This window comes from Taudactylus pleione, unplaced genomic scaffold, assembly GCF_031769625.1.
Source record: "Taudactylus pleione unplaced genomic scaffold, aTauple2 ptg000274l, whole genome shotgun sequence".
NCBI lineage: Eukaryota > Metazoa > Chordata > Amphibia > Anura > Myobatrachidae > Taudactylus > Taudactylus pleione.
Genome location: NW_028284676.1, coordinates 3106888 through 3130583, shown reverse-complemented (window position 1 = coordinate 3130583; position 23696 = coordinate 3106888). Strand labels below are relative to the sequence as shown.

Sequence of the window (23696 nt, the reverse complement as noted above, 5' to 3'; positions counted from 1 at the left end):
GCGGCTGGGGGGCCCGGTGAAAGGGCTCCCCTGGCTGTGGCATCAGCCCCCCGCTAGAAAAAGTCCAGTGCTGGTTCTGGAACATACAGGGGAACCCTACTCATTTTTTGTCCCCTATATTTCCAGAACCAGGACCGGATCAGAGCCCAGAGCTGGTTGCGCAGAATACAGGGGACCCCTACGTCGTTTGTCCCCCGTATTTTGGCAACCAGCGCTGGTTCTGACTAGCCCGGTGCTGGTTGTGCTTAAGTACAGGGGACCCCTACGTCGTTTGTCCCCTGTATTTAAGCACACCCAGCACTGGGTTACTAATGCCCGGGGCTGGTTGCTCTTTTTTGGGGGGGTGCACGCCATTTTTTTCTTTTTTTACACAGGTTTTTTTTTTTTTTTTACCACAGCAGCACAGACGGGTCTCACGGACCTGTCATTGCTCTGTGCCAATCACACAGATGCATGTAGCACGGATCTCCCGGGTTCGTGCTACATGCAAATGGGCACCATAACGCTGATTGGCTTCCTGTCTGCCACTGCAGTGCCACTCCTAGATGGGCCACGTGTTTGTGCCGCCCCCTTGTGTCGCTTAGCATAGTCATCCAGCTTCCTCGGTACAACCTTTTGGCCTAAAAACAATATTGTGAGGTGTGAGGTGTTCAGAATAGAGTGGAAATGAGTGGAAATTAATGTTATTGGGGTTATTAATAGCGTAGGAACAAAAAAAGGCCCATTTATGTGATTTTAGCGGTTTTTTTTATTTTTTAAGAAAAAATCCAGATCCAAAACACAAAACCCAGAACCCAAAACACGGAAGGGTGGTTTTGGCAAAACCAATCCAGATCCAAAACACGAAGAAAGATCCAGATCCAAAACCAAAACACAAAACACGAAAAGTGTCCGGTGCACACCCCTAATTATTATATTCACATATAGTTAACCATACTACAGGCTACAATGAGCACAGGTTCTCCAGTACAGTGACCTAGTTTAAGGGATATTTCTTGCGGATGTGGTCTCAACTGTGTGTCGGTCGGTTGCATGCAGCTTATGCTGTGCCTTTATATATATATATATATATATATATATATATATATATATATAAGTATCCAAAAACGGCACCCAGCGGACTTAAAAAACCAACTCCACACCACCTTGGTAGCAACGTTTCGGACTTTATTGCCCTTCGTCAGGCTGCACAAACATCGCAGCCTGACGAAGGACAATAAAGCCCGAAACGTTGCTACCAAGGTGGTATGGAGTTGCTTTTTTAAGTCCGCTGGGTGCCGTTTTTGGATACTTACATGCTTTAATGTTACGGGCACCTTGGCAGCTATATTATTATGGATGGAGTGTGCCGTACCTATCGATGGGTTATATATATATATATATATAATATATATATATACAGTCAATAAGCCGTAACGGCGGCACTCTCTTAATAATAAATGTTACAGTCGGGTTAAGAAACCTCTGTGGTTTACTTCAACGTTTCAATCGCTTAGGATTTTCATCAGGAAGCAAATACAACAAGTAACAGCACTTACCTATATACAAAACAAAGACACCTCTCGTGCAGCCTGTTCCATCCCTCGATGCGTGCGTCTGACGTCAACGCGTCGCACTACGTCGCGGGCGTGACGTCCGACCTTCACATCTCTATGGGAACGGAAACAACAATATCTGTGTAAATACTACCTCCACCAAACATATACACACAGGTCAAAATGGCTAAGGCGACAGTACATGATAAAAGTGTCCAAACAAGTGGACTAAAAAATGTACAAATAATGCAGCAACAATACATATCAGCAAATATTAAACACATAACACATATGACTATGACGAGATACCACATGAAAAGATGTGCATGCTTAATCAAAACAAGACAGAGATAGTGTCTCATTAAGACCATGTGGCTGCAGTGGCGATGGATCCAACGTGCCTCCATCTGTAACAGCCAGGGCTGCCATCAGAAATGGTAGGGCCTGGGACTGCCAAAATAGGCAGGGCCCCCCTCAACCCCATTTCCCCCATAACTCCCTTCACCCACTCCCTCCCACAACCCCCATTCCCCCACTAACTTATTCATACTCAATAAAAAAAAATTGTAAAAGACTGAATATTATATTATAGAGGCTAGAGCACATCTAAAAAATTGGGGCATTTTAAAATTAACTGGAGCCTGCCAGGGAGCATGGGGAGAAATCCATGGAGCACCAGGAGCAGGGACAGTCTGATTCTCCCAGACTCAGACCCATCATGCTGTCTCCACTGTCTCTGAATACTGCATCAATGGCCTGGGTCTGGGACTCTGGGATAAAGGACACACACTTAACTTAACTTACCTCACTCACTCCTTCCTTCCTTCATTCCTTCTTCTCTCCCTTTGCTTCGGGCAGTTCCTCAGGAGTCCTCACACCAACCGCACTCTGCAGCTCCTCTGTCCTCTCTTGTTCAGCGGCGTGGCGTGATGTCATAACGTCACGACGCGCACGCATCAGCGAACAAGAGAAAACTTTATTGAAGGAGCGCCGGCCAGTAGGTAAGTTAGGAGGCGGAGTAGGAGGGCGGCTGGGCTGGGTGAGAAGTGACTCATGAGTCACTCACTCTATTGTGCAGCAGCGGCCTGGGGCCCGACCGAGGAGGGATAGTACTGGGTGTGGACGGCCTCTTCCACCGTGATCCGGATGGGGGGATAGTGGCGGGTGGGCCCCCCGAGTGTCCGGGCCCGGGACTAAAGTCAGGCAGTCCCCCCCTGATGGCGGCCCTGGTAACAGCAATCGAGCCCTGTCACCACCCCTCTGATTATCCTTCACATGATCAATCATCTTATAGCGTAAAGTCGACATTTTAAAGCCTGTAGACACAATTTATCGACTTTACGCTATAAGATGATTGATCATGTGAAGGATAATCAGAGGGGTGGTGACAGGGCTCGATTGCTGTTACAGATGGAGGCACGTTGGATCCATCGCCTTAATACACTGCAGCCACATGGTCTTAAAGAGACACTATCTCTGTCTTGTTTTGATTAAGCATGCACATCTTTTCATGTGGTATCTCGTCATAGTCATATGTGTTATGTGTTTAATATTTGCTGATATGTATTGTTGCTGCATTATTTGTACATTTTTTAGTCCACTTGTTTGGACACTTTTATCATGTACTGTCGCCTTAGCCATTTTGACCTGTGTGTATATGTTTGGTGGAGGTAGTATTTACACAGATATTGTTGTTTCCGTTCCCATAGAGATGTGAAGGTCGGACGTCACGCCCGCGACGTAGTGCGACGCGTTGACGTCAGACGCACGCATCGAGGGATGGAACAGGCTGCACGAGAGGTGTCTTTGTTTTGTATATAGGTAAGTGCTGTTACTTGTTGTATTTGCTTCCTGATGAAAATCCTAAGCGATTGAAACGTTGAAGTAAACCACAGAGGTTTCTTAACCCGACTGTAACATTTATTATTAAGAGAGTGCCGCCGTTCCGGCTTATTGACTGTATCTGTTTTACTGCGGAGGGCACCCACTGTTGGTGATTGGAGGATGAGTGCCAAGCCTGCTGCATTTTTATATATATATATATATATATATATATTTATATATAGTATATAATTATACAGGGTGGTACGTAAGTATGGAAAAAAGGAAATGAGTAAGAAAATATTAATCCAGCACCTAATAGTGACATATCAAACAGATGCAGAATTTCATAAGAAAAACAATGGTGTTCTTAATTCTAACGTATCTTTATTCATTCTCACATTTTAACTGAGTTTTCTTTTGCAGGTAGTGGCATTAATGACAATGGCAACTCGAGAATGAATAAAGATACATTAAAGCAAAGAGCACCATTGTTTTTCTTGTGAAATTCTGCATCTGTTTGATATGTCACGTGACTACCTTCCCAATTAAAAAATTAGAGCTGCATCCAAGATGGCCGACTTCAAGATGGCCGCCATACTGGTGACATACCCTAAAGAGTTTCCCAGTGTGAAACCAAAGCTAGAATCAGGCACCATAAAATATTAAATTTCAGTTAGGTTAAAACATTTATATTTATTGAATACAGTACACCATCCTGGTGAAGAAGAATGTATGTTTTAGAAGGATAAATCAGAGCCTGAATATTGTGTAAACCTAGTACCAGTGGTGTACTTAGATGTATAGATGCAGAACTTCCTTATAGCATCCAGCATCACCTAACACAAACAACCCCACTGAAAACACAGACTGCAGATACACCCATACTTGCCGACATTCAGCTCCCTCCTTCCGGGAGGGAGCTGAATGCCTGCAAACAGTGGGGAGTGTGGCCGGGCAATGGGTCCGTGTTGGAGGCGGGGCCACACAAAAGCGTCATTGTGGCCCCGCCCCCTCCTCACGATGTTGAAAATAAAGGCATTGTGAAGCAGGGAGCGGAGCCACCATGACGTGATTTAGCACCAATCGCGTCATCGGGCCTCCAACTGCAGGGGTTTACAGTAGGTAGTCGGAGGACCAGGCAGCAGCCGGGAGGCTTGACTGCCTTTCCCGGGAGGTCGGGAGCGGCACCCGATATTCAGGAGGCTCCCGACCAAATCGGGAGGGTAGGCAAGCCTGGATATACCGTCACTCGAGGTTCCATTCATACTCACCTATTTTTGTAGAAAGTAAGGATCGGGGCTATTCAGTGGTAATGCAGGAGATATCACTGATCACTGATACATTTCAGCCCCGATCTGTCCCGCAGTCCCCATACATTATTATGGGGACCTAATTTCATCAAGCTCCAAAAATAAAATATTTTCAGAGCTTGACTGCTGGAGCATTCGCCATCTCCAGATGGCGTTTGCTTCCACGCCCTCCGCCCCTGTCCGACACATCTAAACGTAGTATATTTTGTTGCACGTGTTACAATATTTAAAAAGAATATATCAGTGACCTATTTACAATTTTGAATTGAAAAAAAGGTGCTCAGAGCAATAAATATGACCATGCCTCAGTCTTACAGTTGACTACGTGCCTCAAGTTTAAACCACCAACTTAACACTTGCTACAGAGAAGTTTAAGCGTATAATAACAAAATATAAACAAAACCACACGTTGACCATGAAATGTGATAGCGGAAGCAGAGCTTTCAGATAAACACCTTTATGCAGGTTGTAGTCTCAAGCACTAAAGGGAAAGCACAAACCAGCAACAACGCCCACATTTCACTTACCAGAAAACAATATATGTGTTGCAAAAATAATAAAAAATATTCTTTTGAAAGACTAAATTAAGGCTATGCCATGTATGCTGCCTGCGATCTACTGGTCTGCCAACATTATTATAGAGAGCAACAAACAACAACATTGTTATAATATCACACCTGGATATTTTTACTATCATTACTATTACATTATTTATATAGTGCCAATATATTAGAGTCTATTTATTTATTTGCATTTGCCTCAGTGGAGTTTCCAGTTTAAATTATGGACAGCATACGAACAAGAGAAAAATTATATGGAACTCCAGTTCTCTGGCAAACATGTATCCGTAGTCTTGGCACAAATTGCACTCCATGGGGGCGATTCAATTGTTATGCACGCCTCCTGTTGGACGTCTACCCCCGTGTTTTGATTTCCGTTTCAGTTTTGGATCTGGATTCACCTTCGTGTTTTGGTTTTGCAAAACCACCCTCACGTATTTTGGTTTTGGATTTTTTTTTAAATATATATTTAAAAAACCCAGCAAAAATGTAATAATATTGACCTGTTTACATGCAATCCAAAAGCCGAGTTCGGTTTTAAAATCTGAGTTCCCAATTGCAGGAAGATCCAAATCGGGACTCGGTTTGACTCAGTACCCAAAAGTGATTCCGAACTCAGACTCGGTTCGACTTGGAACCCTTAAATTTGGTTGTTTTTGGTTCTCTGGGAACCAAGTCTATACGAATGATATACTGTATGAGTCCATGGCTTTTTGTGAACAGGTAGGGACAATAAAGTCCTGTAGGTGACTTACGAAAGGTTTTATGTTGCAAATTTAGTTGAGACAAACTTCTACACATCATTGCAAAGACCAGGCCACCAGGAGATAATCTCTCAAATTGTCTTAATTCCTGTTTATAGTCACTAATAGGGCCTTTCTTATTCCTGGTACTGTAGATGGGGATTGCTCAGTTTATTCTGTTGTGAAAGGATGGGTCAAGAAATCAAGAATTAGAGGATTTTGCATGCAAGACTAGAAAAATATTAAAAACTTTCTTATTTTGTAGGAATGCTGAGATGCATTCAAAGGCTACCAGTTTGTGAGTGGAGAGATAATGGCAGATTGATTTATGTTAAAGTCATGCTTCAAACTGGCAAAGTCACTGGCAAAGTCACTAAACCTAAGGATACACTTTTGGGAAAATGCATTTCTCGAGTTAGATATAGAGGTCAATATCATGGAGGTGCTTCTCAGGTTGCCAGTGGCAAGATAACCATGGAGAAGCAAGTTAAGATCTCATCTCATCTCAGTGTATCTTTGTCCACCATATACCTGCAGTCAACTGGTCTCCTCAGCAGATTATTTGGATACAAAGAAATATATCCACATGGTGCAGTGTGTTTTTAAAACACTTCAATGATTAAAAACAAAAAAATGTGTACTTGAAATATGATTATCTGTATCCCATAGTGCTGGCACACACAAAATCGGAGGTCTCCTCTTGGGATGGGATTTTCAAAGTCCACAAGAAACAATTTCATCAAGGAATCAATGATAGTCCAAAAAGTCCATATCCTCATGAAATGGGAGATAAGGGGAGGTAAGTAGTCCTTGTCCCTATGTGTTTCGTACACAGTAGAACTTTTGAAATATTTTTTGACAGAAAACACGTGTATGTTTTTTTTTTTTTTACTTTTACCTTTCCTTTGACATTTAAGCATACAATCCAACTTTGGGCCTGATTCAGAGCTGCTCGATATTTGCGAGCGCACGCTCTGAATCAGGGCGGGGAGTTTTTTTTATTTTCCTGTCCGCTCGCTAGCGCGAGTGGGCAAGAGATAGTCGTGATTGTCGCGACCATCGTGCTTGCGAGGAGACCCTGTGGTAGGGTCTCCGGTCTCGCAACCACGAGTGGACTTCCTGCTCTAATAGAGCAGGAAGTCCACTACTGACATAGGGTCGCCCACACATGGCAGGCGTTCCTTCGGGAACGCCTCCGTTTGGTCAGCCACCCCCCCTACTCGCCTACAAAACGGGGCGAGCTGTCGATCAACATCGACAGTCGCGGGGGCTCTAGTCGGTTAGCAGGTCTCAGAGGGGGCGCACAGGATCCGGCGGCTGCGGCAGGGACAATGCATCTAGCAGGTCTTAGCGGGGCGGGGAGAGGGGGGGGGGGCGACCACCGGCTAGCAGGACCACAGTGATGGTTCTTCAGTGTGTATGAACAACGATCATCTACAGATATATCTTTATGGTGTGTACCCACCTTAAGGAAGGGCACCTCATTTCATGCACTAGAATGCCTATTGCAAAAGGCAGAGCCAAACACAGAGGCATCTTCTGTAACCCCGCATGCAACACCATCTCGCTAGTCTAGATGTGTCACATTTAAAACAGACAAATCAGTGCACAAACATAACACTAAGGCTGAAGAACAAACTGTGTATTCACAAAGTTCACAGATCCCTGAGGAGAGTTTAATGGTGTCCACGAGTGCTGTGTGTGATGTAAGAAAAAACTTTTTTTATCTTTTTAAAAATACATCAAATGGATTTTATAAAATTATAAAGACTGATTGCATCTATTTGTGTATGTTTGATGAGAGGGCTTCTTTTTAGAGGAAAATAAGTTGGATTTGTCTCCCACAAACTGTCACCAGAAAAAGGAAATAATTAATTTTACAAACTAATGGTTCTTCAAGGTTGGGTTCTTCAATGAATACTGGTTATTATGGATCAATATGGATGCGCACCCTGGTACATTATTTGCATATATATATATATATATATATATATATATATATATAGATATATAGATATATATATATATATATATATAAAGAAGTCAGCAGACGAAACTCGTTGGACCTATTACCTCTTGTACTGGGAAATGCTTATTCCTTTACACCTTGACTCAGATAAGCTACTATTTACTCTCCTCTTAAATATTTTTTATCATCTTTATTTATTTGTGTATACCGTGTTGTAGTTTAGGAGTCCTCTACTATATAGGGGTTCTCTGATATTTTTTATCTTCTATTGTTTTGTTCCTTGTAATAAACTGTACATTTTTAATTATTCATTGTAATGTTCTGATTTTAGTACTCTGATAGTAATATTTTAACAGAGTTTTTACTAAATTATTTACTGTATGGTATGTACCTTACACAATAGCACTTTATATATAGCACAGTTGTTTGCACTTATCACTTTGATATCAATTATTAATATAGTTTTTATTGAATTCAATATATGGAATGCACCTTACACCTTACACAATAGCACTTTATATACACTAAGCGGAATTGTCGCCCAGAGTCAATCTCCTTCTTTCTTTTCTTGTTGTAAGGTAGTAGATCACCAATACTACATATTATTGACATGGAGCTGACGCCCATTAAAAGCACTAGTTCTGGGCTTATCTGCATTCAACAAATTTATTTATTTATTTTGAGAACACTTATTAATTATTTACTGTGAGTTTTTACTGGGGCCAAATCCACATAATTTCTTTGAATATATATCGACTATATAAAAATGAAAATTTGTCCTTCTGTCTTTCTATACAAATCCACAGTTTACAAGCCAAGATCGTGAAATTTTACATACGAGCATATTAAAACACGGCAGAGGCAACTAAAAAAATTTGAATTTGAAATGAATTACTGTTAATTTTTAAATAATTAAAAGCCACAATTTTTGCATAGCATTCACCCTCTACAAGTCAGGTCCGGAATTAGAAAAGGATTTAGCCCACAGTTTACAAGCCAAGATCTCTCATGGTTCTACACCTAAAACACCAAAGAAGAATAACAGCATTGTCCTGTTTGGTTTATTGTTAGATGCAGATTTGGACACCATTCTTCTTGGGCCATCTGCAAGGTCAATAATAAAAATATTAAAATTGTATTTTTGTTTCATTTCATAATTTGATTTTATAACATGCATTTTGCTACATACTAAGGAATTATGGAATTTTATTCTGTAGCATATAATCTAAGTCTCTGAACATCATTTACTATGGCTCTCACATGGAGTTTACAGTACCTTTTAAATGCTGTATGAATTTATTAGGGATGAGCGGGTTTGGTTCACAGAGAACCGAACCCACCTGAATTTCGGGGATCTGGGGCGATTCGAGCCAAGCTTGGATCTCCCTGCCTGTCCCGGATCCCTCACTCGAGGCAAAACCTCGCGATACCGCTGTCAGGTTGTGAGGTTTTGTATTGAGCGGGCTTAACGCTGATTGGCTGAGAGAGCTGTCTGTCACGGCTCTCAGTCAATCAGCGTTAAGCCAATTTAATATGCACACAGGAAGCAAAAGAAGATGGCACTCGCCATCCCTCGCTGCCTGACCCCGCCGGCGCCCCCTGCTGCCGACACCGCCGGCACCTCCACTGCCAGCATCCCCCGCTGCCGACACCACCGCTGCCAACACTGCCGGCACCCCTGCAATGCTGCCCCACATACTTAGGACACCCTTAGCGACCCCCACACTGCTGGCACTCTCACACTGAGGACACCACCAGCACCCCTGCACTGCCGACACTTTCAGCACACATGCACTGAGGACACCGCTGGCACCCCCGCTCTGCCGACATCGCCGGCACCCTGCATTGAGAACACCCTTCACTGCCAACACAGTCAGCAAACCTGCACTGAGGACACCACTGGTACCCCCGCACTGCCGACATCGCCGGTACCCTGCATTGAGAACACCCCTGCACTGCCAACACAATCAGCAAACAAACACTGAGAAACCACTGCTGATATTAAGCCAGGCTTATTATGAGTCTGAATCTGGTAAAAATTGCTATCTGCATCCATGAGGAGAGATCCATCTGATTTACAGTCAGGCCCATAAAGATGGCAACTATACTGGGATGCAAAAACGCAGCTCTGCAGCACAAATTTTTATTTATACTTGCTCATGCATCAGCTTACACAACTAGATGGTGTCAACAGTGGCTACCAAACTTTTTTGTCTACTTCCTTGGTTGCTGGACCGCACTATGGAATGCACAGAGGCTACTTCCGGTTCATTCCTTTGTCAGCTCCTGAAGGGTAAAACCGATTGGATGAATCTTATACACTGTGGAGACCCTGAATGCCGGAAACAGCTGCACAAGGAACTGGAAATAGTTACTGTGCATTTCATAGTGTGATCCAGCAACCAGGAAGTGCACAGTCATCCTGGTATCAGAGCAACAGAAGCTCTTGGCCGTGTTTATACTGTACATCCGACACATTTTAATTGCTTCTATCCTCCGAAGTTTGCTTTACATCGTTACAGGTCCTACTTCCTTCAAAGACCTTAGGACTGTGGATGGGGAAGTTTGTCACACTTTTCGTGAGGCCTGCCTAAGGAGAGGTTTGTTGGATGATGTGTAAACAAACATTCTTAAAATCCCGGGCAACGCCGGGTACTCCAGTTAGTAATATATAAATTAGAAAAGTCGGCAGCACTCCACATGGATTTTACAGCCAAGTAATCAAACAGCAAAACGATTTATTCCAACGTTTCAGATAAACATCTTTCTTCAAGGGTAATATACAAGTGAACAAAACATAACTTATATACAAACTCTATCATGTGCACGCTCCGTGGTTGAACCTCCCAACTTCTGGGAGATCGCGCGATGGCGTCAAGCGTCACCTGGTCATACGGAGGCCTGACAATGGAGCCAATCAGTGTAAGTGTATATACCATTACCATGACAATAGAACAACTTTATGAACACTTGCCAATGCATGACATTTTACATCATATAAACAGATGCTAGGTAGAGTATCAATACGGAGGTAGCCTGAAAGCCATCCTAGTTTGTTAGTAATAGCATTGCTAACTAATGACCTGCTTTAGAAGATCCTGGACACCTTGTAAATATTTAGGCAGTATAGAACCAGTTTGGCATGCTGCCATAGGTGGACAGATTGCTCAGTAGAACATGACTACGGAGGTGGCCAGACAGCCATCCTTCCAATAGTAATATAACTGAAAAAAAACTGCCCACTGATTGGCAGCCTGCTTTCAGGGATCCCGGACACAACTACCACATCGTATACCCCGATCGGATTATGTCACAAATCCCTAAAGGACATAAATGGAGAGAAAAACCGCATATTCTTTGGGAACAAAAATGATATACGAAATTCATAATCACTATTTGCATTAAACCAGTGGTCACAACAAAGGATCTTACTGGGAACATGACAGACTAAGACTCTCATTGAGATCATTTGGGGATACTGAGTTGAAATTGTGAATCCAGCATGCCTCTAATTGGAGGAGCCTTTTTGCTCGATCGCCACTTCCACCTCCCAGAGGACACTTTGCTTTGTTGTATAGACGTAGTGAGCCTCTACGCAAACATCCCCCATGACCAGGGCCTGTGGGAACAGTCAGAACACTATTGGAGAGTAATCCCTTGTACAAAGGTCCAGATGTTTAATTTTTTGTGACACTCCTTGAAACGACTCTAAAAAGGAACTATTTTTATTTTGATGGTTCATATTATTTACAACTCCAAGGATGTGCTATGGGCTCTAATGTAGCCCCGGCTTTCGCCATAGCATACATGTATGCTGTTGAACAGAGATTATTCCTTGAGAACAACATCTTCTCTGAGAAATTAATTTTCTTTAACAGATATATAGATGATATTCTGGTTATATTGCTTGGGGATATTGATGAATTTGATGTGCAAATGAAGGTGATCAACACGATGGATGAGACCATTAAATTCACTCATGTTTGTAGCAGCACATCAGTGAGTTTTTTGAATATGCTCATCTATAGGTCGGGTACGGGCTTGGGGACTAGTCTTTATTCTAAACCAACTGACATGATTACGATGTTACATGCTAAAAGCTCCCACCCAGTGGCTATGAAAAATGGGTCTCCCCTTTTCTCAATTCCTCCTGGTTAGGAGAATCACTAGTCATGAGAAAGAGGTAGAGACCCAGATTGATACAATGTTAAGGAAATTTTTGGAGCTGGGCTACCTGCACTCGGATTTGCAAGATGCTAAAGCAAGGGTATTACTGTATCTATTCCGCGTAATGTTAGCCTAGAGAAGAAAATGGCAGTTCCCAAGAATATCCTCCCTTTTGTCTCCCACTTTTCTCTAGCAAGCTTGTTGGTTAGAAAAAACTCCAAGAAATTGTGGCCACTAGTTAAATCAGATGCTGGTATTCCCTCATTAAATGACAAAAAAATTGTTGAATTGTTTTAGGAGAGGAAAGAACCTAAAAGATTGGCTAGTGAAAAATTACGTAACCAGTGGAGCTTCTGCAAAACCTGAACATATTTTGGCATGGGCGCCTGGTTGCTACAAATGCACTGGATGTGCAACATGTCGGCACATGGAATTCTTCACTTACTGTATATAACACACCCTTTTTCAGGAAAAAAAATCTTTAATAAACATGTGTTAACATGTACAAGTAAATATGTGATATATGTCATTAAGTGCCCATGTGGAATGGCATATGTTGGCAAAACGATATGCTCCTTTAGAGAGAGAGCAGCCCAACATAGGTCATCCATTAGGTTGGCACTGGAGGGTAAAGAGAGCGAGCAACCAGTGGCCAGACACTTTGTGTCAGCTAGGCACTCTTTAGCAACCCTTAGGTATAAACGTCTCCCAGTCAGCAAGAGGTGGAGATCAAGCAAAAAGGCTCCTCCAATTAGAGGCATGCTGGATTTACCATTTCAACTCAGTATCCCTAAATGGTCTCAATGAGAGTCTTAGTCTGTCATGTTTCCAGTAAGAGCCTTTGTTGTGACTACTGGTTTAATGCAAATAGTGATTATGAATTTCGTATATCATTTTTGTTCCCAAAGAATATGCATTTTTTTCTCTCCATTTATGTCCCGTGAACTATTTTAGGGATTTGTGACATAATCCGATCGGGGTATACGATGTGGTAGTTGTGTCCGGAATCCCTGAAAGCAGGCTGCCAATCAGTGGACTGTTTTTTTTTTCAGTTATACAGGTTGAGTCTCCCATATCCAAATATTCCGAAATACGGAATATTCAGAAATACAGAATTTTTTTGGCATGACTCAGATAATGAAACCTTTGATTTTTGATGGTTCAATGTACACAAACTTTGTCTAAGGCACAAATTATTAAAAATATTGTATAAAATTACCTTCAGGGTTTGTGTACAAGGTGTATATGAAACATAAATGAATTTCATTTCTGTACACAAATTTTGAGCCACAAAATTATTGAAAATATTGTCTAAAGTTACCTGCAGGCTGTGTGTATAAGGTGTATATAACACATAAATGCATTCTGTGTGTATATTTGGGTCCTATTCCCAAGATATCTCATTATGGTATGCAATTATTAAAAAATCCAGAATATTCCGTTATCCAAAATACCCCTGGTCCCAAGCATTTTGGATATGGGACACTCAACCTGTATTACTATTGGAAGGATGGCTGTCTGGCCACCTCCATATTTATGTTTTACTGAGCAATCTGTCCACCTATGGCAGCATGCCACACTGGTTCTATACTGTCTAAATATTGATAAGTTGTCCAGGATCTTCTAAAGCAGGTCATTAATTAGCGATGCTATTACTAACAAACTAGGATGGCTTTCAGGCTACCTCCGTATTGATACTCTACCTAGCCATCTGTTTATATGATGTAAATTGCCATGCATTGGCAAGTGTTCATAAAGTTGTTGTTCTATTGTCATGGTGATGGTATATACACTTACACTGATTGGCTACATTGTTCGGGTCTCCATATGACCAGGTGACGCTTGACATCATCGCGCGATCTCCCGGAAGTGGGGAGGTTCGGCCACGGAGCGTGCACATGATGGAGTTTGTATATAAGTTATGTTTTGTTCACTTGTATATTACCCTTGTAGAAAGGTGTTTATCTGAAATGTTGGAATAAATCGTTTTGCTGTTTGATTACTTGGCTGTAAATCCCTGTGGAGTGCTGTCGACTTTTTAAAATTGTTTCATGGGTTGTTCCTGACCCAATGGGATGTGCACCTGGGTAGCTGTTGAGTGCCGGTCTCTACAATGGATATATATATATATATATATATATATATATATATATACATATACATACACACATATGTACATATATATATGTTAAAAAAAAAAGACTAGAGGGAACAAATAAGATACACTAAAACTGGTATTCTCTGTTTCCTAGCTGATTATCTGAAGATTTTCTGGTGACTGACAAGGATTACATTGTTCTAGGAAGAATCTAGTACCTGGAAGTTGCAAACCTGCCCCAACAAACAAGATAGGGCTGTAAACCCAATACTACAATTTGAATATTTAAAAAAATTTTTTTTTATTAAAACACACTTTCACAATACAAATCACATCACAGTTAGTTGCAGATGTTCCACTCTCAAGGTATAAGTTGTTTCCACCCTTATTCTAGGATTCAGAATTCGATTGTGTTTCCTTATAGTGATCTCAGAGACTTTTTACCTTGCGCATTTTGTCTCCTTATGAGACTTCATTAGGGGTTGTCACAATGCTCATAACAATAAAATAGGATGATATGGTCACCAATGATTGTCCACAGATTAGAGTGTTTTTCAATAAAAGAATAGCAGAAAAAAAAATCCCAACTCTATATAGGTGTGTTTGCAACTTGAGCCTATTCAATGTAATTATGGAGAAAAGGATCTTACACCTGCTAACTTTACCACTGGCCACTGTGATCACTATTGTGACTCTGTAAGCTCTAGGAAAGTGGGACAGGTCTTACCACATTTTCCCCAACAAATTATCACAAAAATTCACATATATTCCAGATTGTGAATTGGGAGGTTGCATGTGAGCTCATATTGATGAAACAAAAGAACCAACTGATTAGTTTCAATCAAAGCTCCTGCACCTCAATGCCCTCATCATTACTAAGGCTATTGCCTTCCTACTAAGCTGTACTTCATCTGGGGAAATTCTCAAAGCATGGAAAATGGATAGAATCATAGGGGTCCACAAAGGTGGTGACAGAAGCATTATTTCTAAATATCATCTGATCTCTTTTCTGTCCATGTTATCCAAAGTGGCAGACAAATGTGTTCAGCCTCAAATCAGCAGTTTTTACAAAATGAAACAAAATCTCCTTATTCTGTCTAAATTTGGCTTTAGACAACAGATACAGCACTATTTACATTCTGTAGTGATAAAAACCTACAATGAAATTTATTTTTTGCCGGTCAATGATCCTTCTTTTCATCCACAGCTCAACCTAGTGACCTGCTCCTGCAGATTGAGGGTCTTGGTGATAATAAAGGTAAAACACCTTCAGGTATGGACGTTACTTTCCTACAATCTTGTGACGCGTTTCAGTGTCTACAAACCTTTTTCTTCAGAAATTTTTTGTGAAATGGATATGGATTATATAATAGTATTTCTATGGCTTCATTTCTATAAATATATTTTTAAGTATATAAATATAAGTGTTTCATATAAATTCTCTAAGATAGTATTACAATTATTAGAATATCTTGTCTGACCATGAGAGTATGCCCTGGTTATATATTTTCTCTATGACACACTCACAATCATAAATCAGGTCTATATATATTACACATAATCTACAATACTGTATGTACACATCTCAAGCCTCCCTGGCCTTAAATATAACACCACAGAAGCAGTATCCATTTTATTTGGGATGAAGACTAAACTTTAAATTTTCACACCTGATCTACTAATTAGAGAATTACCAACACTAATCTGACATCAAATTTTGATATTTGGGAATATTGTTTAATCCTAATCTTTCATTTTAGTTGCATAAAAACATTCCAACATCCCAAATGTATTCCAAACTGGAATCTCTCTAGAGAAATAAATACTGTTTAACTTCCATGGACAGAAAGTGCAACATACAGCTGATACTAATGCCAATAATAAAGTATTGGGAGGTAGTTTATGTTATAGCCCTCCCAGGTATACCACAGTAGCACCATACACATTACAACTCAAGCTGCCATTGGCCCTCATTCAGAGCCGCTCGTTAGCGGCAGTACGCTCGTTCCGAGCGATGTTTGCACATCTGCGCATGCGTACGGTTTTTAGTACGCATGCGCGAACCAGTCAGTGCGGCCGAAAATCGTTTGTACGCTATATAGCGAGTGCCTGCTATTTTGAGTGACAGAATGAGGCGTATGTGGGTGGTAACAGGGGATGGTGCTTGAAAATGGGGAGTGGAGATCCGAACGCAGGCGTGCTTAAAGGTCAAAACGGGCGTTTTATGGGTGTGTATATTTAAAACAGCAGCGTCATTGACCACGTCACTGGGTTATTTTAGAGCCAGAACTGCTCGCAAATTTGTGGTAGCAAACACCAACCACAAGAATAGCGAGCAGTTCATACGCTGGTCGATGTACTCGATTAATCTAATAAATAGCGGACATGACGTAGGATGCGAGCGGCCAGGGGGCGTTTTTAACAAATAAACGAGCGTATGTTTTGCTCGCTCGTTCAGACTTAGAGGTGTGAACAGACTACAATGTGCGTACGGATCATTTGAATAGCCACCCCTTGTTTTTAAACGAACGACCGCAAATAGCGAACGGCTCTGAATGAGGGCCATTGTTTGCTGTGCAACTACAAAACCCTCCACTGTGATTTGGAATCAAATAAAGGTTGACTGTGCCTACAGTTATGGGCGCCGAGGGGGGGGCGCCGATACAGTTTACCCGGGCTTGCTAGAGGGGCCCAGCAGGGCCCGGGTCTGGCGTCGCCCTCCCCTTCCCTCACAGCAGCCCAGCACACAGCTTGTGCTGGGCTGCTGTGTGAGGCTGCTCGCAGCTGCTGCGGGGGGGAGCAATCACACTGATCGCACCCCCCCTGCTCAGCGCCGGGCTGGGGGTCTTCCAGCGGCGCTGCAAAAGTGATCATTTTTTCTTTTTTCAAGGGGGCGTGGCCACGCCTCCTGTGATTAGGCCACGCCCCCTCCATTATCCGGGCCCAGCCATGCTCTCAACGGAACTGCCTGCAGTCTAGACATACAGGGGCAGATTCAATTGTCAGCCATGAGCTATTCAATTAAAGCTCTCTGCCCCATGTGATAAGCAACAGAGGGTGCACTTAACGTGGGTAGTTTTTCCTCGCTGCCTCAGGAGCTGTGAGAAAAACATCTGTGTTAAATGCACCCTCTGGGGCTTAATACACAGGGTAACCCAAAAATGTACTTAACATGGAATCAATGGATTAACGTATATTACCCATGGGTTTACCAGGCAGAGAAATTAACTAGTAATTGAATAGCTCAGAGCATTAAACCCAGAACTTTACCCACGTGGTAAGCACTGCAGATTATTGAATTTGCCCCACAGCTGGTTAAATTTTGCTATGGTATGTCAGATAAGCATGCCAGGAGGGCACCACATTTCCAGTGAACCATGCCAAGCTGCCCGTGCCATAAAAAATATATTTTCCAGCATGGACAAACAGATAACTACAGTCTGACCTTCCGAGTCGCCCGTTCTGCTCTCCACAGACCTCGGGCATCAGAGCAAACATGGGAACATGCAGTGGCAAATGCAGGATTTTTAGAGGGGGGTTTCCAAATGCTTGATTTTAGAGCGAGTGTGGTCCGTCCATGAAGAGGGCATAATTAGCACTTATCCAGCTTTAATATGTTACATACAAAGTATATTGTGTTGCATAATTCCAGCATATACAGGACCAGCAATCACAGTAAGCCATTAGATGCTGCAGTTGGTCTATCCTGTCTGAGCAGAATGTTTGTATTTCAGATGTGGGCACCATTCCAGAGCATGGGAGCAAGTCCGGGAGTCTGAGGGAGCAGCAGAAGAACTTAGTACTGCCCTGGACATATATGTACATATCGGTCTCCTTATGTACTGGATAGTGTATTATTATACAGTATTAATTATTAACCCTATTAATGGTCTATAGCAGTGCACCCCTAACAGTGCATGTTTTCCACATCTCCTAGTTGGTGCACAGGTATATTTATTACTGGCTGACACATTTTAAAAGATCCACAGTTGGTGCTAATCATTTCATTTGTGATACTGAGAAGAACATGCAGCACTAGTAACCTTCTATTATATTACTATTTCTATTGTGGTCATGGTGTGTGCTGGGGAGGGGGGTTTCCAGGCAGACGGAAACCCCCCCTGCGTTTGCCTATGACATGGGTGGATGTCACATGCCCAGTGACCATGGCTGAGGGGTGCCAGGGAACCCAGCACTGGTCCTACTTGGATGATATATTCTTTCTGGGTGGGATGTAATCATAATGTCGACATCACAATGTTGAAAGTTAAACTGTCAACCTTGAACATATCGGCATGGACAGAAGGTTGACATGTTCACAATGTAGACACCCAAAATGTTGACACGCTGCATGTTGACATAATATGAATGTCGACAAAATATATTATAACCTTTTCTAGACAAATTACCCAAATATCTAATCAAAATTCTTAACTCTGCATTTTACAGATGTTATCTACTAAGATGTACTTTTAGATAATCATTTATAAAACCAGTAAGGAATCTAGCAGCTCTGCCATCTCCTACCAAATTCCCCTTCTCTGGAATGGGCTTCCCAAGGGGAAGCAAAAAGAGATAAAGCAAAAAGAGATAAAGTACCATCCAATTAGTTCCTAACTGTCATGTTACAGGCTCTGTTTGAAAAATTAGTTAGGAGCTGATTAGTTGGTATTTTTTCTCTCAGACCACTTTATCTCTCTCCAAGGGTTAGTATGAGTGCTGATGGGACGCCTCTGATTTTCTGTCCCATAGGTAGGCGTGGCAACGCTACGCTGGTTATTGTGAAGCTCATACATCGATGTATCTGAACTAGGGGTGTGCACCGGCCACTTTTCGTGTTTTGTGTTTTGGTTTTGGATCTGGATCTTTCTTCGTGTTTTGGATCTGGATTGGTTTTGCCAAAACCACCCTTCCGTGTTTTGGGTTCTGGGTTTTGTGTTTTGGATCTGTATTTTTTTGAAAAAAAGAATAAAAACAGCTAAAATCACAGAATTTGTAGGTTTTTCTGCTCCTATGCTATTATTAACCTCAATAACCTTAATTTCCACTCATTTCCAGTCTATTCTGAATACCTCACACCTCACAATAGTGTTTTTATGTCCAAAAGGTTGCACCGAGGTAGCTGGATGACTATGCTAAGCGACACGAGTGGGCGGCACAAACACGTGACCCATCTAGGCGTGAAACTGCAGTGGCAGACAGGATGGCATTGAAAAACTAGGCCCCAAACTGTACATAATGCAAAGAAAAAAAAGAGGTGCAAGATGGAATTGTCCTTGGGCCCTCCCACCCACCCTTATGTTGTATAAACAGGACATGCACACTTTAACAAACCAATCATTTCAGCGCCAGGGTCTGCCACACAACTGTGGCTGAAATGATTGGTTCGTTTGGGCCCCCACAAAACAAGCTGGCAATTAATCTGTCCCTGCACAAACTGGCTCTACGGAGGCAAGATGTCATCCTCATCCTCCTCATCCACCGATTCCTCACCCTCTTCAGTGTGTACATCCTCATCCTCACAGAGTATTAATTCGTCCCTGCTGGAACCACAGGTCCCTCTGTACGTTCTGGAGGCTGGTCTCCCTGGAAGAGTTGATAATTCATTTTATGAACATCATCTTCTCCACATTTTGTGGAAGCAACCTCCTACACCTTTCGCTGACAAGGTTCCCGGCTGCACTAAACACTCTTTCGGAGTACACACTGGAGGGGGGGCAACTCAGGTAAAATAGAGCCAGTTTGTACAGGGACCTCCAAATTGCTTCTTTTTCCTGCCAGTACAGGTACGGACTGTCTGACATGCCTACTTGGATGCTGTCACCGATGTAATCCTTTAACAGACAGACGCACGCTTGTCGCTGCTGCTTTGAGGATTCAAGTGCGGCTACAGCCCTGACAATTCACAAAGACAGAAAAAAAAAAAGAATATTTTTATTGTTTGTGGAGCACACTTTGAGGGTTACACCACCCTTTAACAGACAGACGCACGCTTGTCGCTGCTGCTTTGAGGATGCAAGTGCGGCTACAGCCCACACAATTCACAAAGACAGAAAAAAGAAGAAGAATATTTTTATTGTTTGTGTAGCACACTTTGAGGGTGTCACCACCCTTTAACAGACAGACGCACGCTTGTCGCTGCTGCTTTAAGGATGCAGGTGCGGCTACAGCCCACACAATTCACAAAGACAGAAAAAAGAAGAATATTTTTATTGTTTGTGTAGCACACTTTGAGGGTGTCACCACCCTTTAACAGACAGACGCACGCTTGTCGCTGCTGCTTTGAGGATGCAAGTGCGGCTACATCGCACACAAGTCACAAACACATAAAAAAAATAGTTTTTATTTTTTGGAGCACTTTGAGAGTTACACCACCCTTTAACAGACAGACGCACGCTTGTCGCTGCTGCTTTAAGGATGCAGGTGCGGATACAGCCCACACATTTCACAAAGACCGAAAAAAAAAGAACAATATTTTAATTGTTTGTGTAGCACACTTTGAGGGTGTCACCACCCTTTAACAGACAGACGCACGCTTGTCGCTGCTTCTTTAAGGATGCAGGTGCGGCTACAGCCCACACAATTCACAAAGACAGAAAAAAGAAGAATATTTTTATTGTTTGTGTAGCACACTTTGAGGGTGTCACCACCCTTTAACAGACAGACGCACGCTTGTCGCTGCTGCTTTGAGGATGCAAGTGCGGCTACATCGCACACAAGTCACAAACACATTAAAAAAATATATTTTTATTTTTTGGAGCACTTTGAGAGTTACACCACCCTTTAACAGACAGACGCACGCTTGTCGCTGCTGCTTTAAGGATGCAGGTGCGGCTACAGCCCACACATTTCACAAAGACCGAAAAAAAAAGAACAATATTTTAATTGTTTGTGTAGAACACTTTGAGGGTGTCACCACCCTTTAACAGACAGACGCACGCTTGTCGCTGCTGCTTTAAGGATGCAGGTGCGGCTACAGCCCACACAATTCACAAAGACAGAAAAAAGAAGAATATTTTTATTGTTTGTGTAGCACACTTTGAGGGTGTCACCACCCTTTAACAGACAGACGCACGCTTGTCACTGCTGCTTTGAGGATGCAAGTGCGGCTACATCGCACACAAGTCACAAACACATTAAAAAAATAGTTTTTTATTTTTTGGAGCACTTTGAGAGTTACACCACCCTTTAACAGACAGACGCAAGCTTGTCGCTGCTGCTTTAAGGATGCAGGTGCGGCTACAGCCCACACATTTCACAAAGACCGAAAAAAAGAACAATATTTTAATTGTTTGTGTAGAACACTTTGAGGGTGTCACCACCCTTTAAAAGACAGACGCACGCTTGTCGCTGCTGCTTTAAGGATGCAGGTGCGGCTACAGCCCACACAATTCACAAAGACAGAAAAAAGAAGAAAATTTTTATTGTTTGTGTAGCACACTTTGAGGGTGTCACCACCCTTTAACAGACAGACGCACGCTTGTCGCTGCTGCTTTGAGGATGCAAGTGCGGCTACATCGCACACAAGTCACAAACACATTAAAAAAATTGTTTTTTATTTTTTGGAGCACTTTGAGAGTTACACCACCCTTTAACAGACAGACGCACGCTTGTCGCTGCTGCTTTAAGGATGCAGGTGCGGCTACAGCCCACACATTTCACAAAGACCGAAAAAAAAGAACAATATTTTAATTGTTTGTGTAGCACACTGTGAGGGTGTCACCACCCTTTAACAGACAGACGCACGCTTGTCGCTGCTGCTTTAAGGATGCAGGTGCGGCTACAGCCCACACAATTCACAAAGACAGAAAAAAGAAGAAGAATATTTTAATTGTTTGTGTAGCACACTTTGAGGGTGTCACCACCCTTTAACAGACAGACGCACGCTTGTCGCTGCTGCTTTGAGGATGCAAGTGTGGCTACATCGCACACAAGTCACAAACACATTAAAAAAAATTTTTTGATTTTTTGGAGCACTTTGAGTGTTACAACACCCTTTAACAGACAGACGCACGCTTGTCGCTGCTGCTTTGAGGATGCAAGTGCGGCTACAGCCCACACAATTCACAAAGACAGAAAAAAAAAGAACAATATTTTAATTGTTTGTGTAGCACACTTTGAGGGTGTCACCACCCTTTAACAGACAGACGCACGCTTGTCGCTGCTGCTTTGAGGATGCAAGTGTGGCTACATCGCACACAAGTCACAAACACATTAAAAAAAAATTTTTGATTTTTTTGGAGCACTTTGAGAGTTACAACACCCTTTAACAGACAGACGCACGCTTGTCGCTGCTGCTTTGAGGATGCAAGTGCGGCTACAGCCCACACAATTCACAAAGACAGAAAAAAAAAGAACAATATTTTAATTGTTTGTGTAGCACACTTTGAGGGTGTCACCACCCTTTAACAGACAGACGCACGCTTGTCGCTGCTGCTTTGAGGATGCAAGTGCGGCTACAGCCCACACAATTCACAAAGACAGAAAAAAAAAAGAACAATATTTTAATTGTTTGTGTAGCACACTTTGAGGGTTTCACCACCCTTTAACAGACAGACGCACGCTTGTCGCTGCTGCTTTGAGGATGCAGGTGGAATCTAGACGGGATTTGGAACCGAGGACACACTACCTCCATCAATTGTCTAAATCCCACTGCACTAATGTCGGATACCGGACGCACGTCTAACACCAACATAGCAGTCAAGGCTTCAGTTATACGTTTTGCTTCAGGATGACTGCTGTCGTACTTCATCCTCATCGCTAGGGACTGTTGGAGGGTCAATTGTTTAGTAAAAGTAGTGATGTTCCTACTTCCTCTCTGGGATGATGAAGCAGCAGTAACAGCACTAGGAGGAAGTGGTTCTTGATCTTTCCCTATTTTATTTTTATCGGAGAAAGTTTGGTCCTCCATTTATGTTATATTGATATATAATATACGTGCGGCTAAAGCGCACACAAACACAGAAAATATTTTTTTATTTTTGCTGGAGAGTAGTGCACTTTGTGGGTTACACCACCCTTTAAGAAATGAGCCAGCCGGCTCTTTACTTATGGGACACAGGCGCACGCTTGGCGCTGCTCCTTTGTTGATGCACGTGCAGCCACAGTGCACACAAGTCACAAACACAGAAAATATATATTTTTTTGGTTTGGAGTGTACTTTGGGGGTTACAGAACCCTTTAACGGTCAAGCCAGCCGGCCCTTTACTTATGACACAGGCGCACGCTTGGCACTACTTTGTTGATGCACGTGCGGCTACTGCGCACACAATTCACAAACACAGAAAATAATATTTTTTTTGGTTTGGACTGGAGTGTACTTTGGGGGTTACAGCACCCTTTAACGGTCAAGCCAGCCGGTCCTTTACTTATGACACAGGCGCACACTTCGCACTACTTTGTTGATGCACGTGCGGCTACTGCGCACACAATTCACAAACACAGAAAATAATTTTTTTTTTTGGTTTGGACTGGAGTGTACTTTCGGGGG

The 23696-nt window shown here is 42.4% G+C and overlaps 1 protein-coding gene across 3 annotated transcripts; it reads left to right on the top strand.

Moving 5' to 3' along the window:
• Positions 1-2509: 2509 nt before the first annotated feature.
• LOC148513686 (uncharacterized) lies at positions 2510-19081 on the top strand. 3 transcript variants are annotated; one of them, XM_088481557.1, is made up of 6 exons: positions 2510-2536; positions 3245-3356; positions 6642-6771; positions 10464-10541; positions 15414-15464; positions 17941-19081. In XM_088481557.1, the coding sequence occupies exons 3-6, from the start codon at positions 6678-6680 to the stop codon at positions 18054-18056; spliced, it is 339 nt and encodes a 112-aa protein (XP_088337683.1). In that variant the 5' UTR covers positions 2510-2536; positions 3245-3356; positions 6642-6677; the 3' UTR covers positions 18057-19081. The 3 variants fall into 3 exon arrangements, 1 of the variants encoding a protein (XP_088337683.1); XR_015880152.1 differs by lacking the exons at positions 2510-2536; positions 10464-10541 and having other exon boundaries at positions 2955-3356; XR_015880151.1 differs by lacking the exons at positions 2510-2536; positions 10464-10541; positions 15414-15464; positions 17941-19081 and adding an exon at positions 8748-8990 and having other exon boundaries at positions 2955-3356.
• The last annotated feature ends 4615 nt before the right edge of the window (positions 19082-23696 follow it).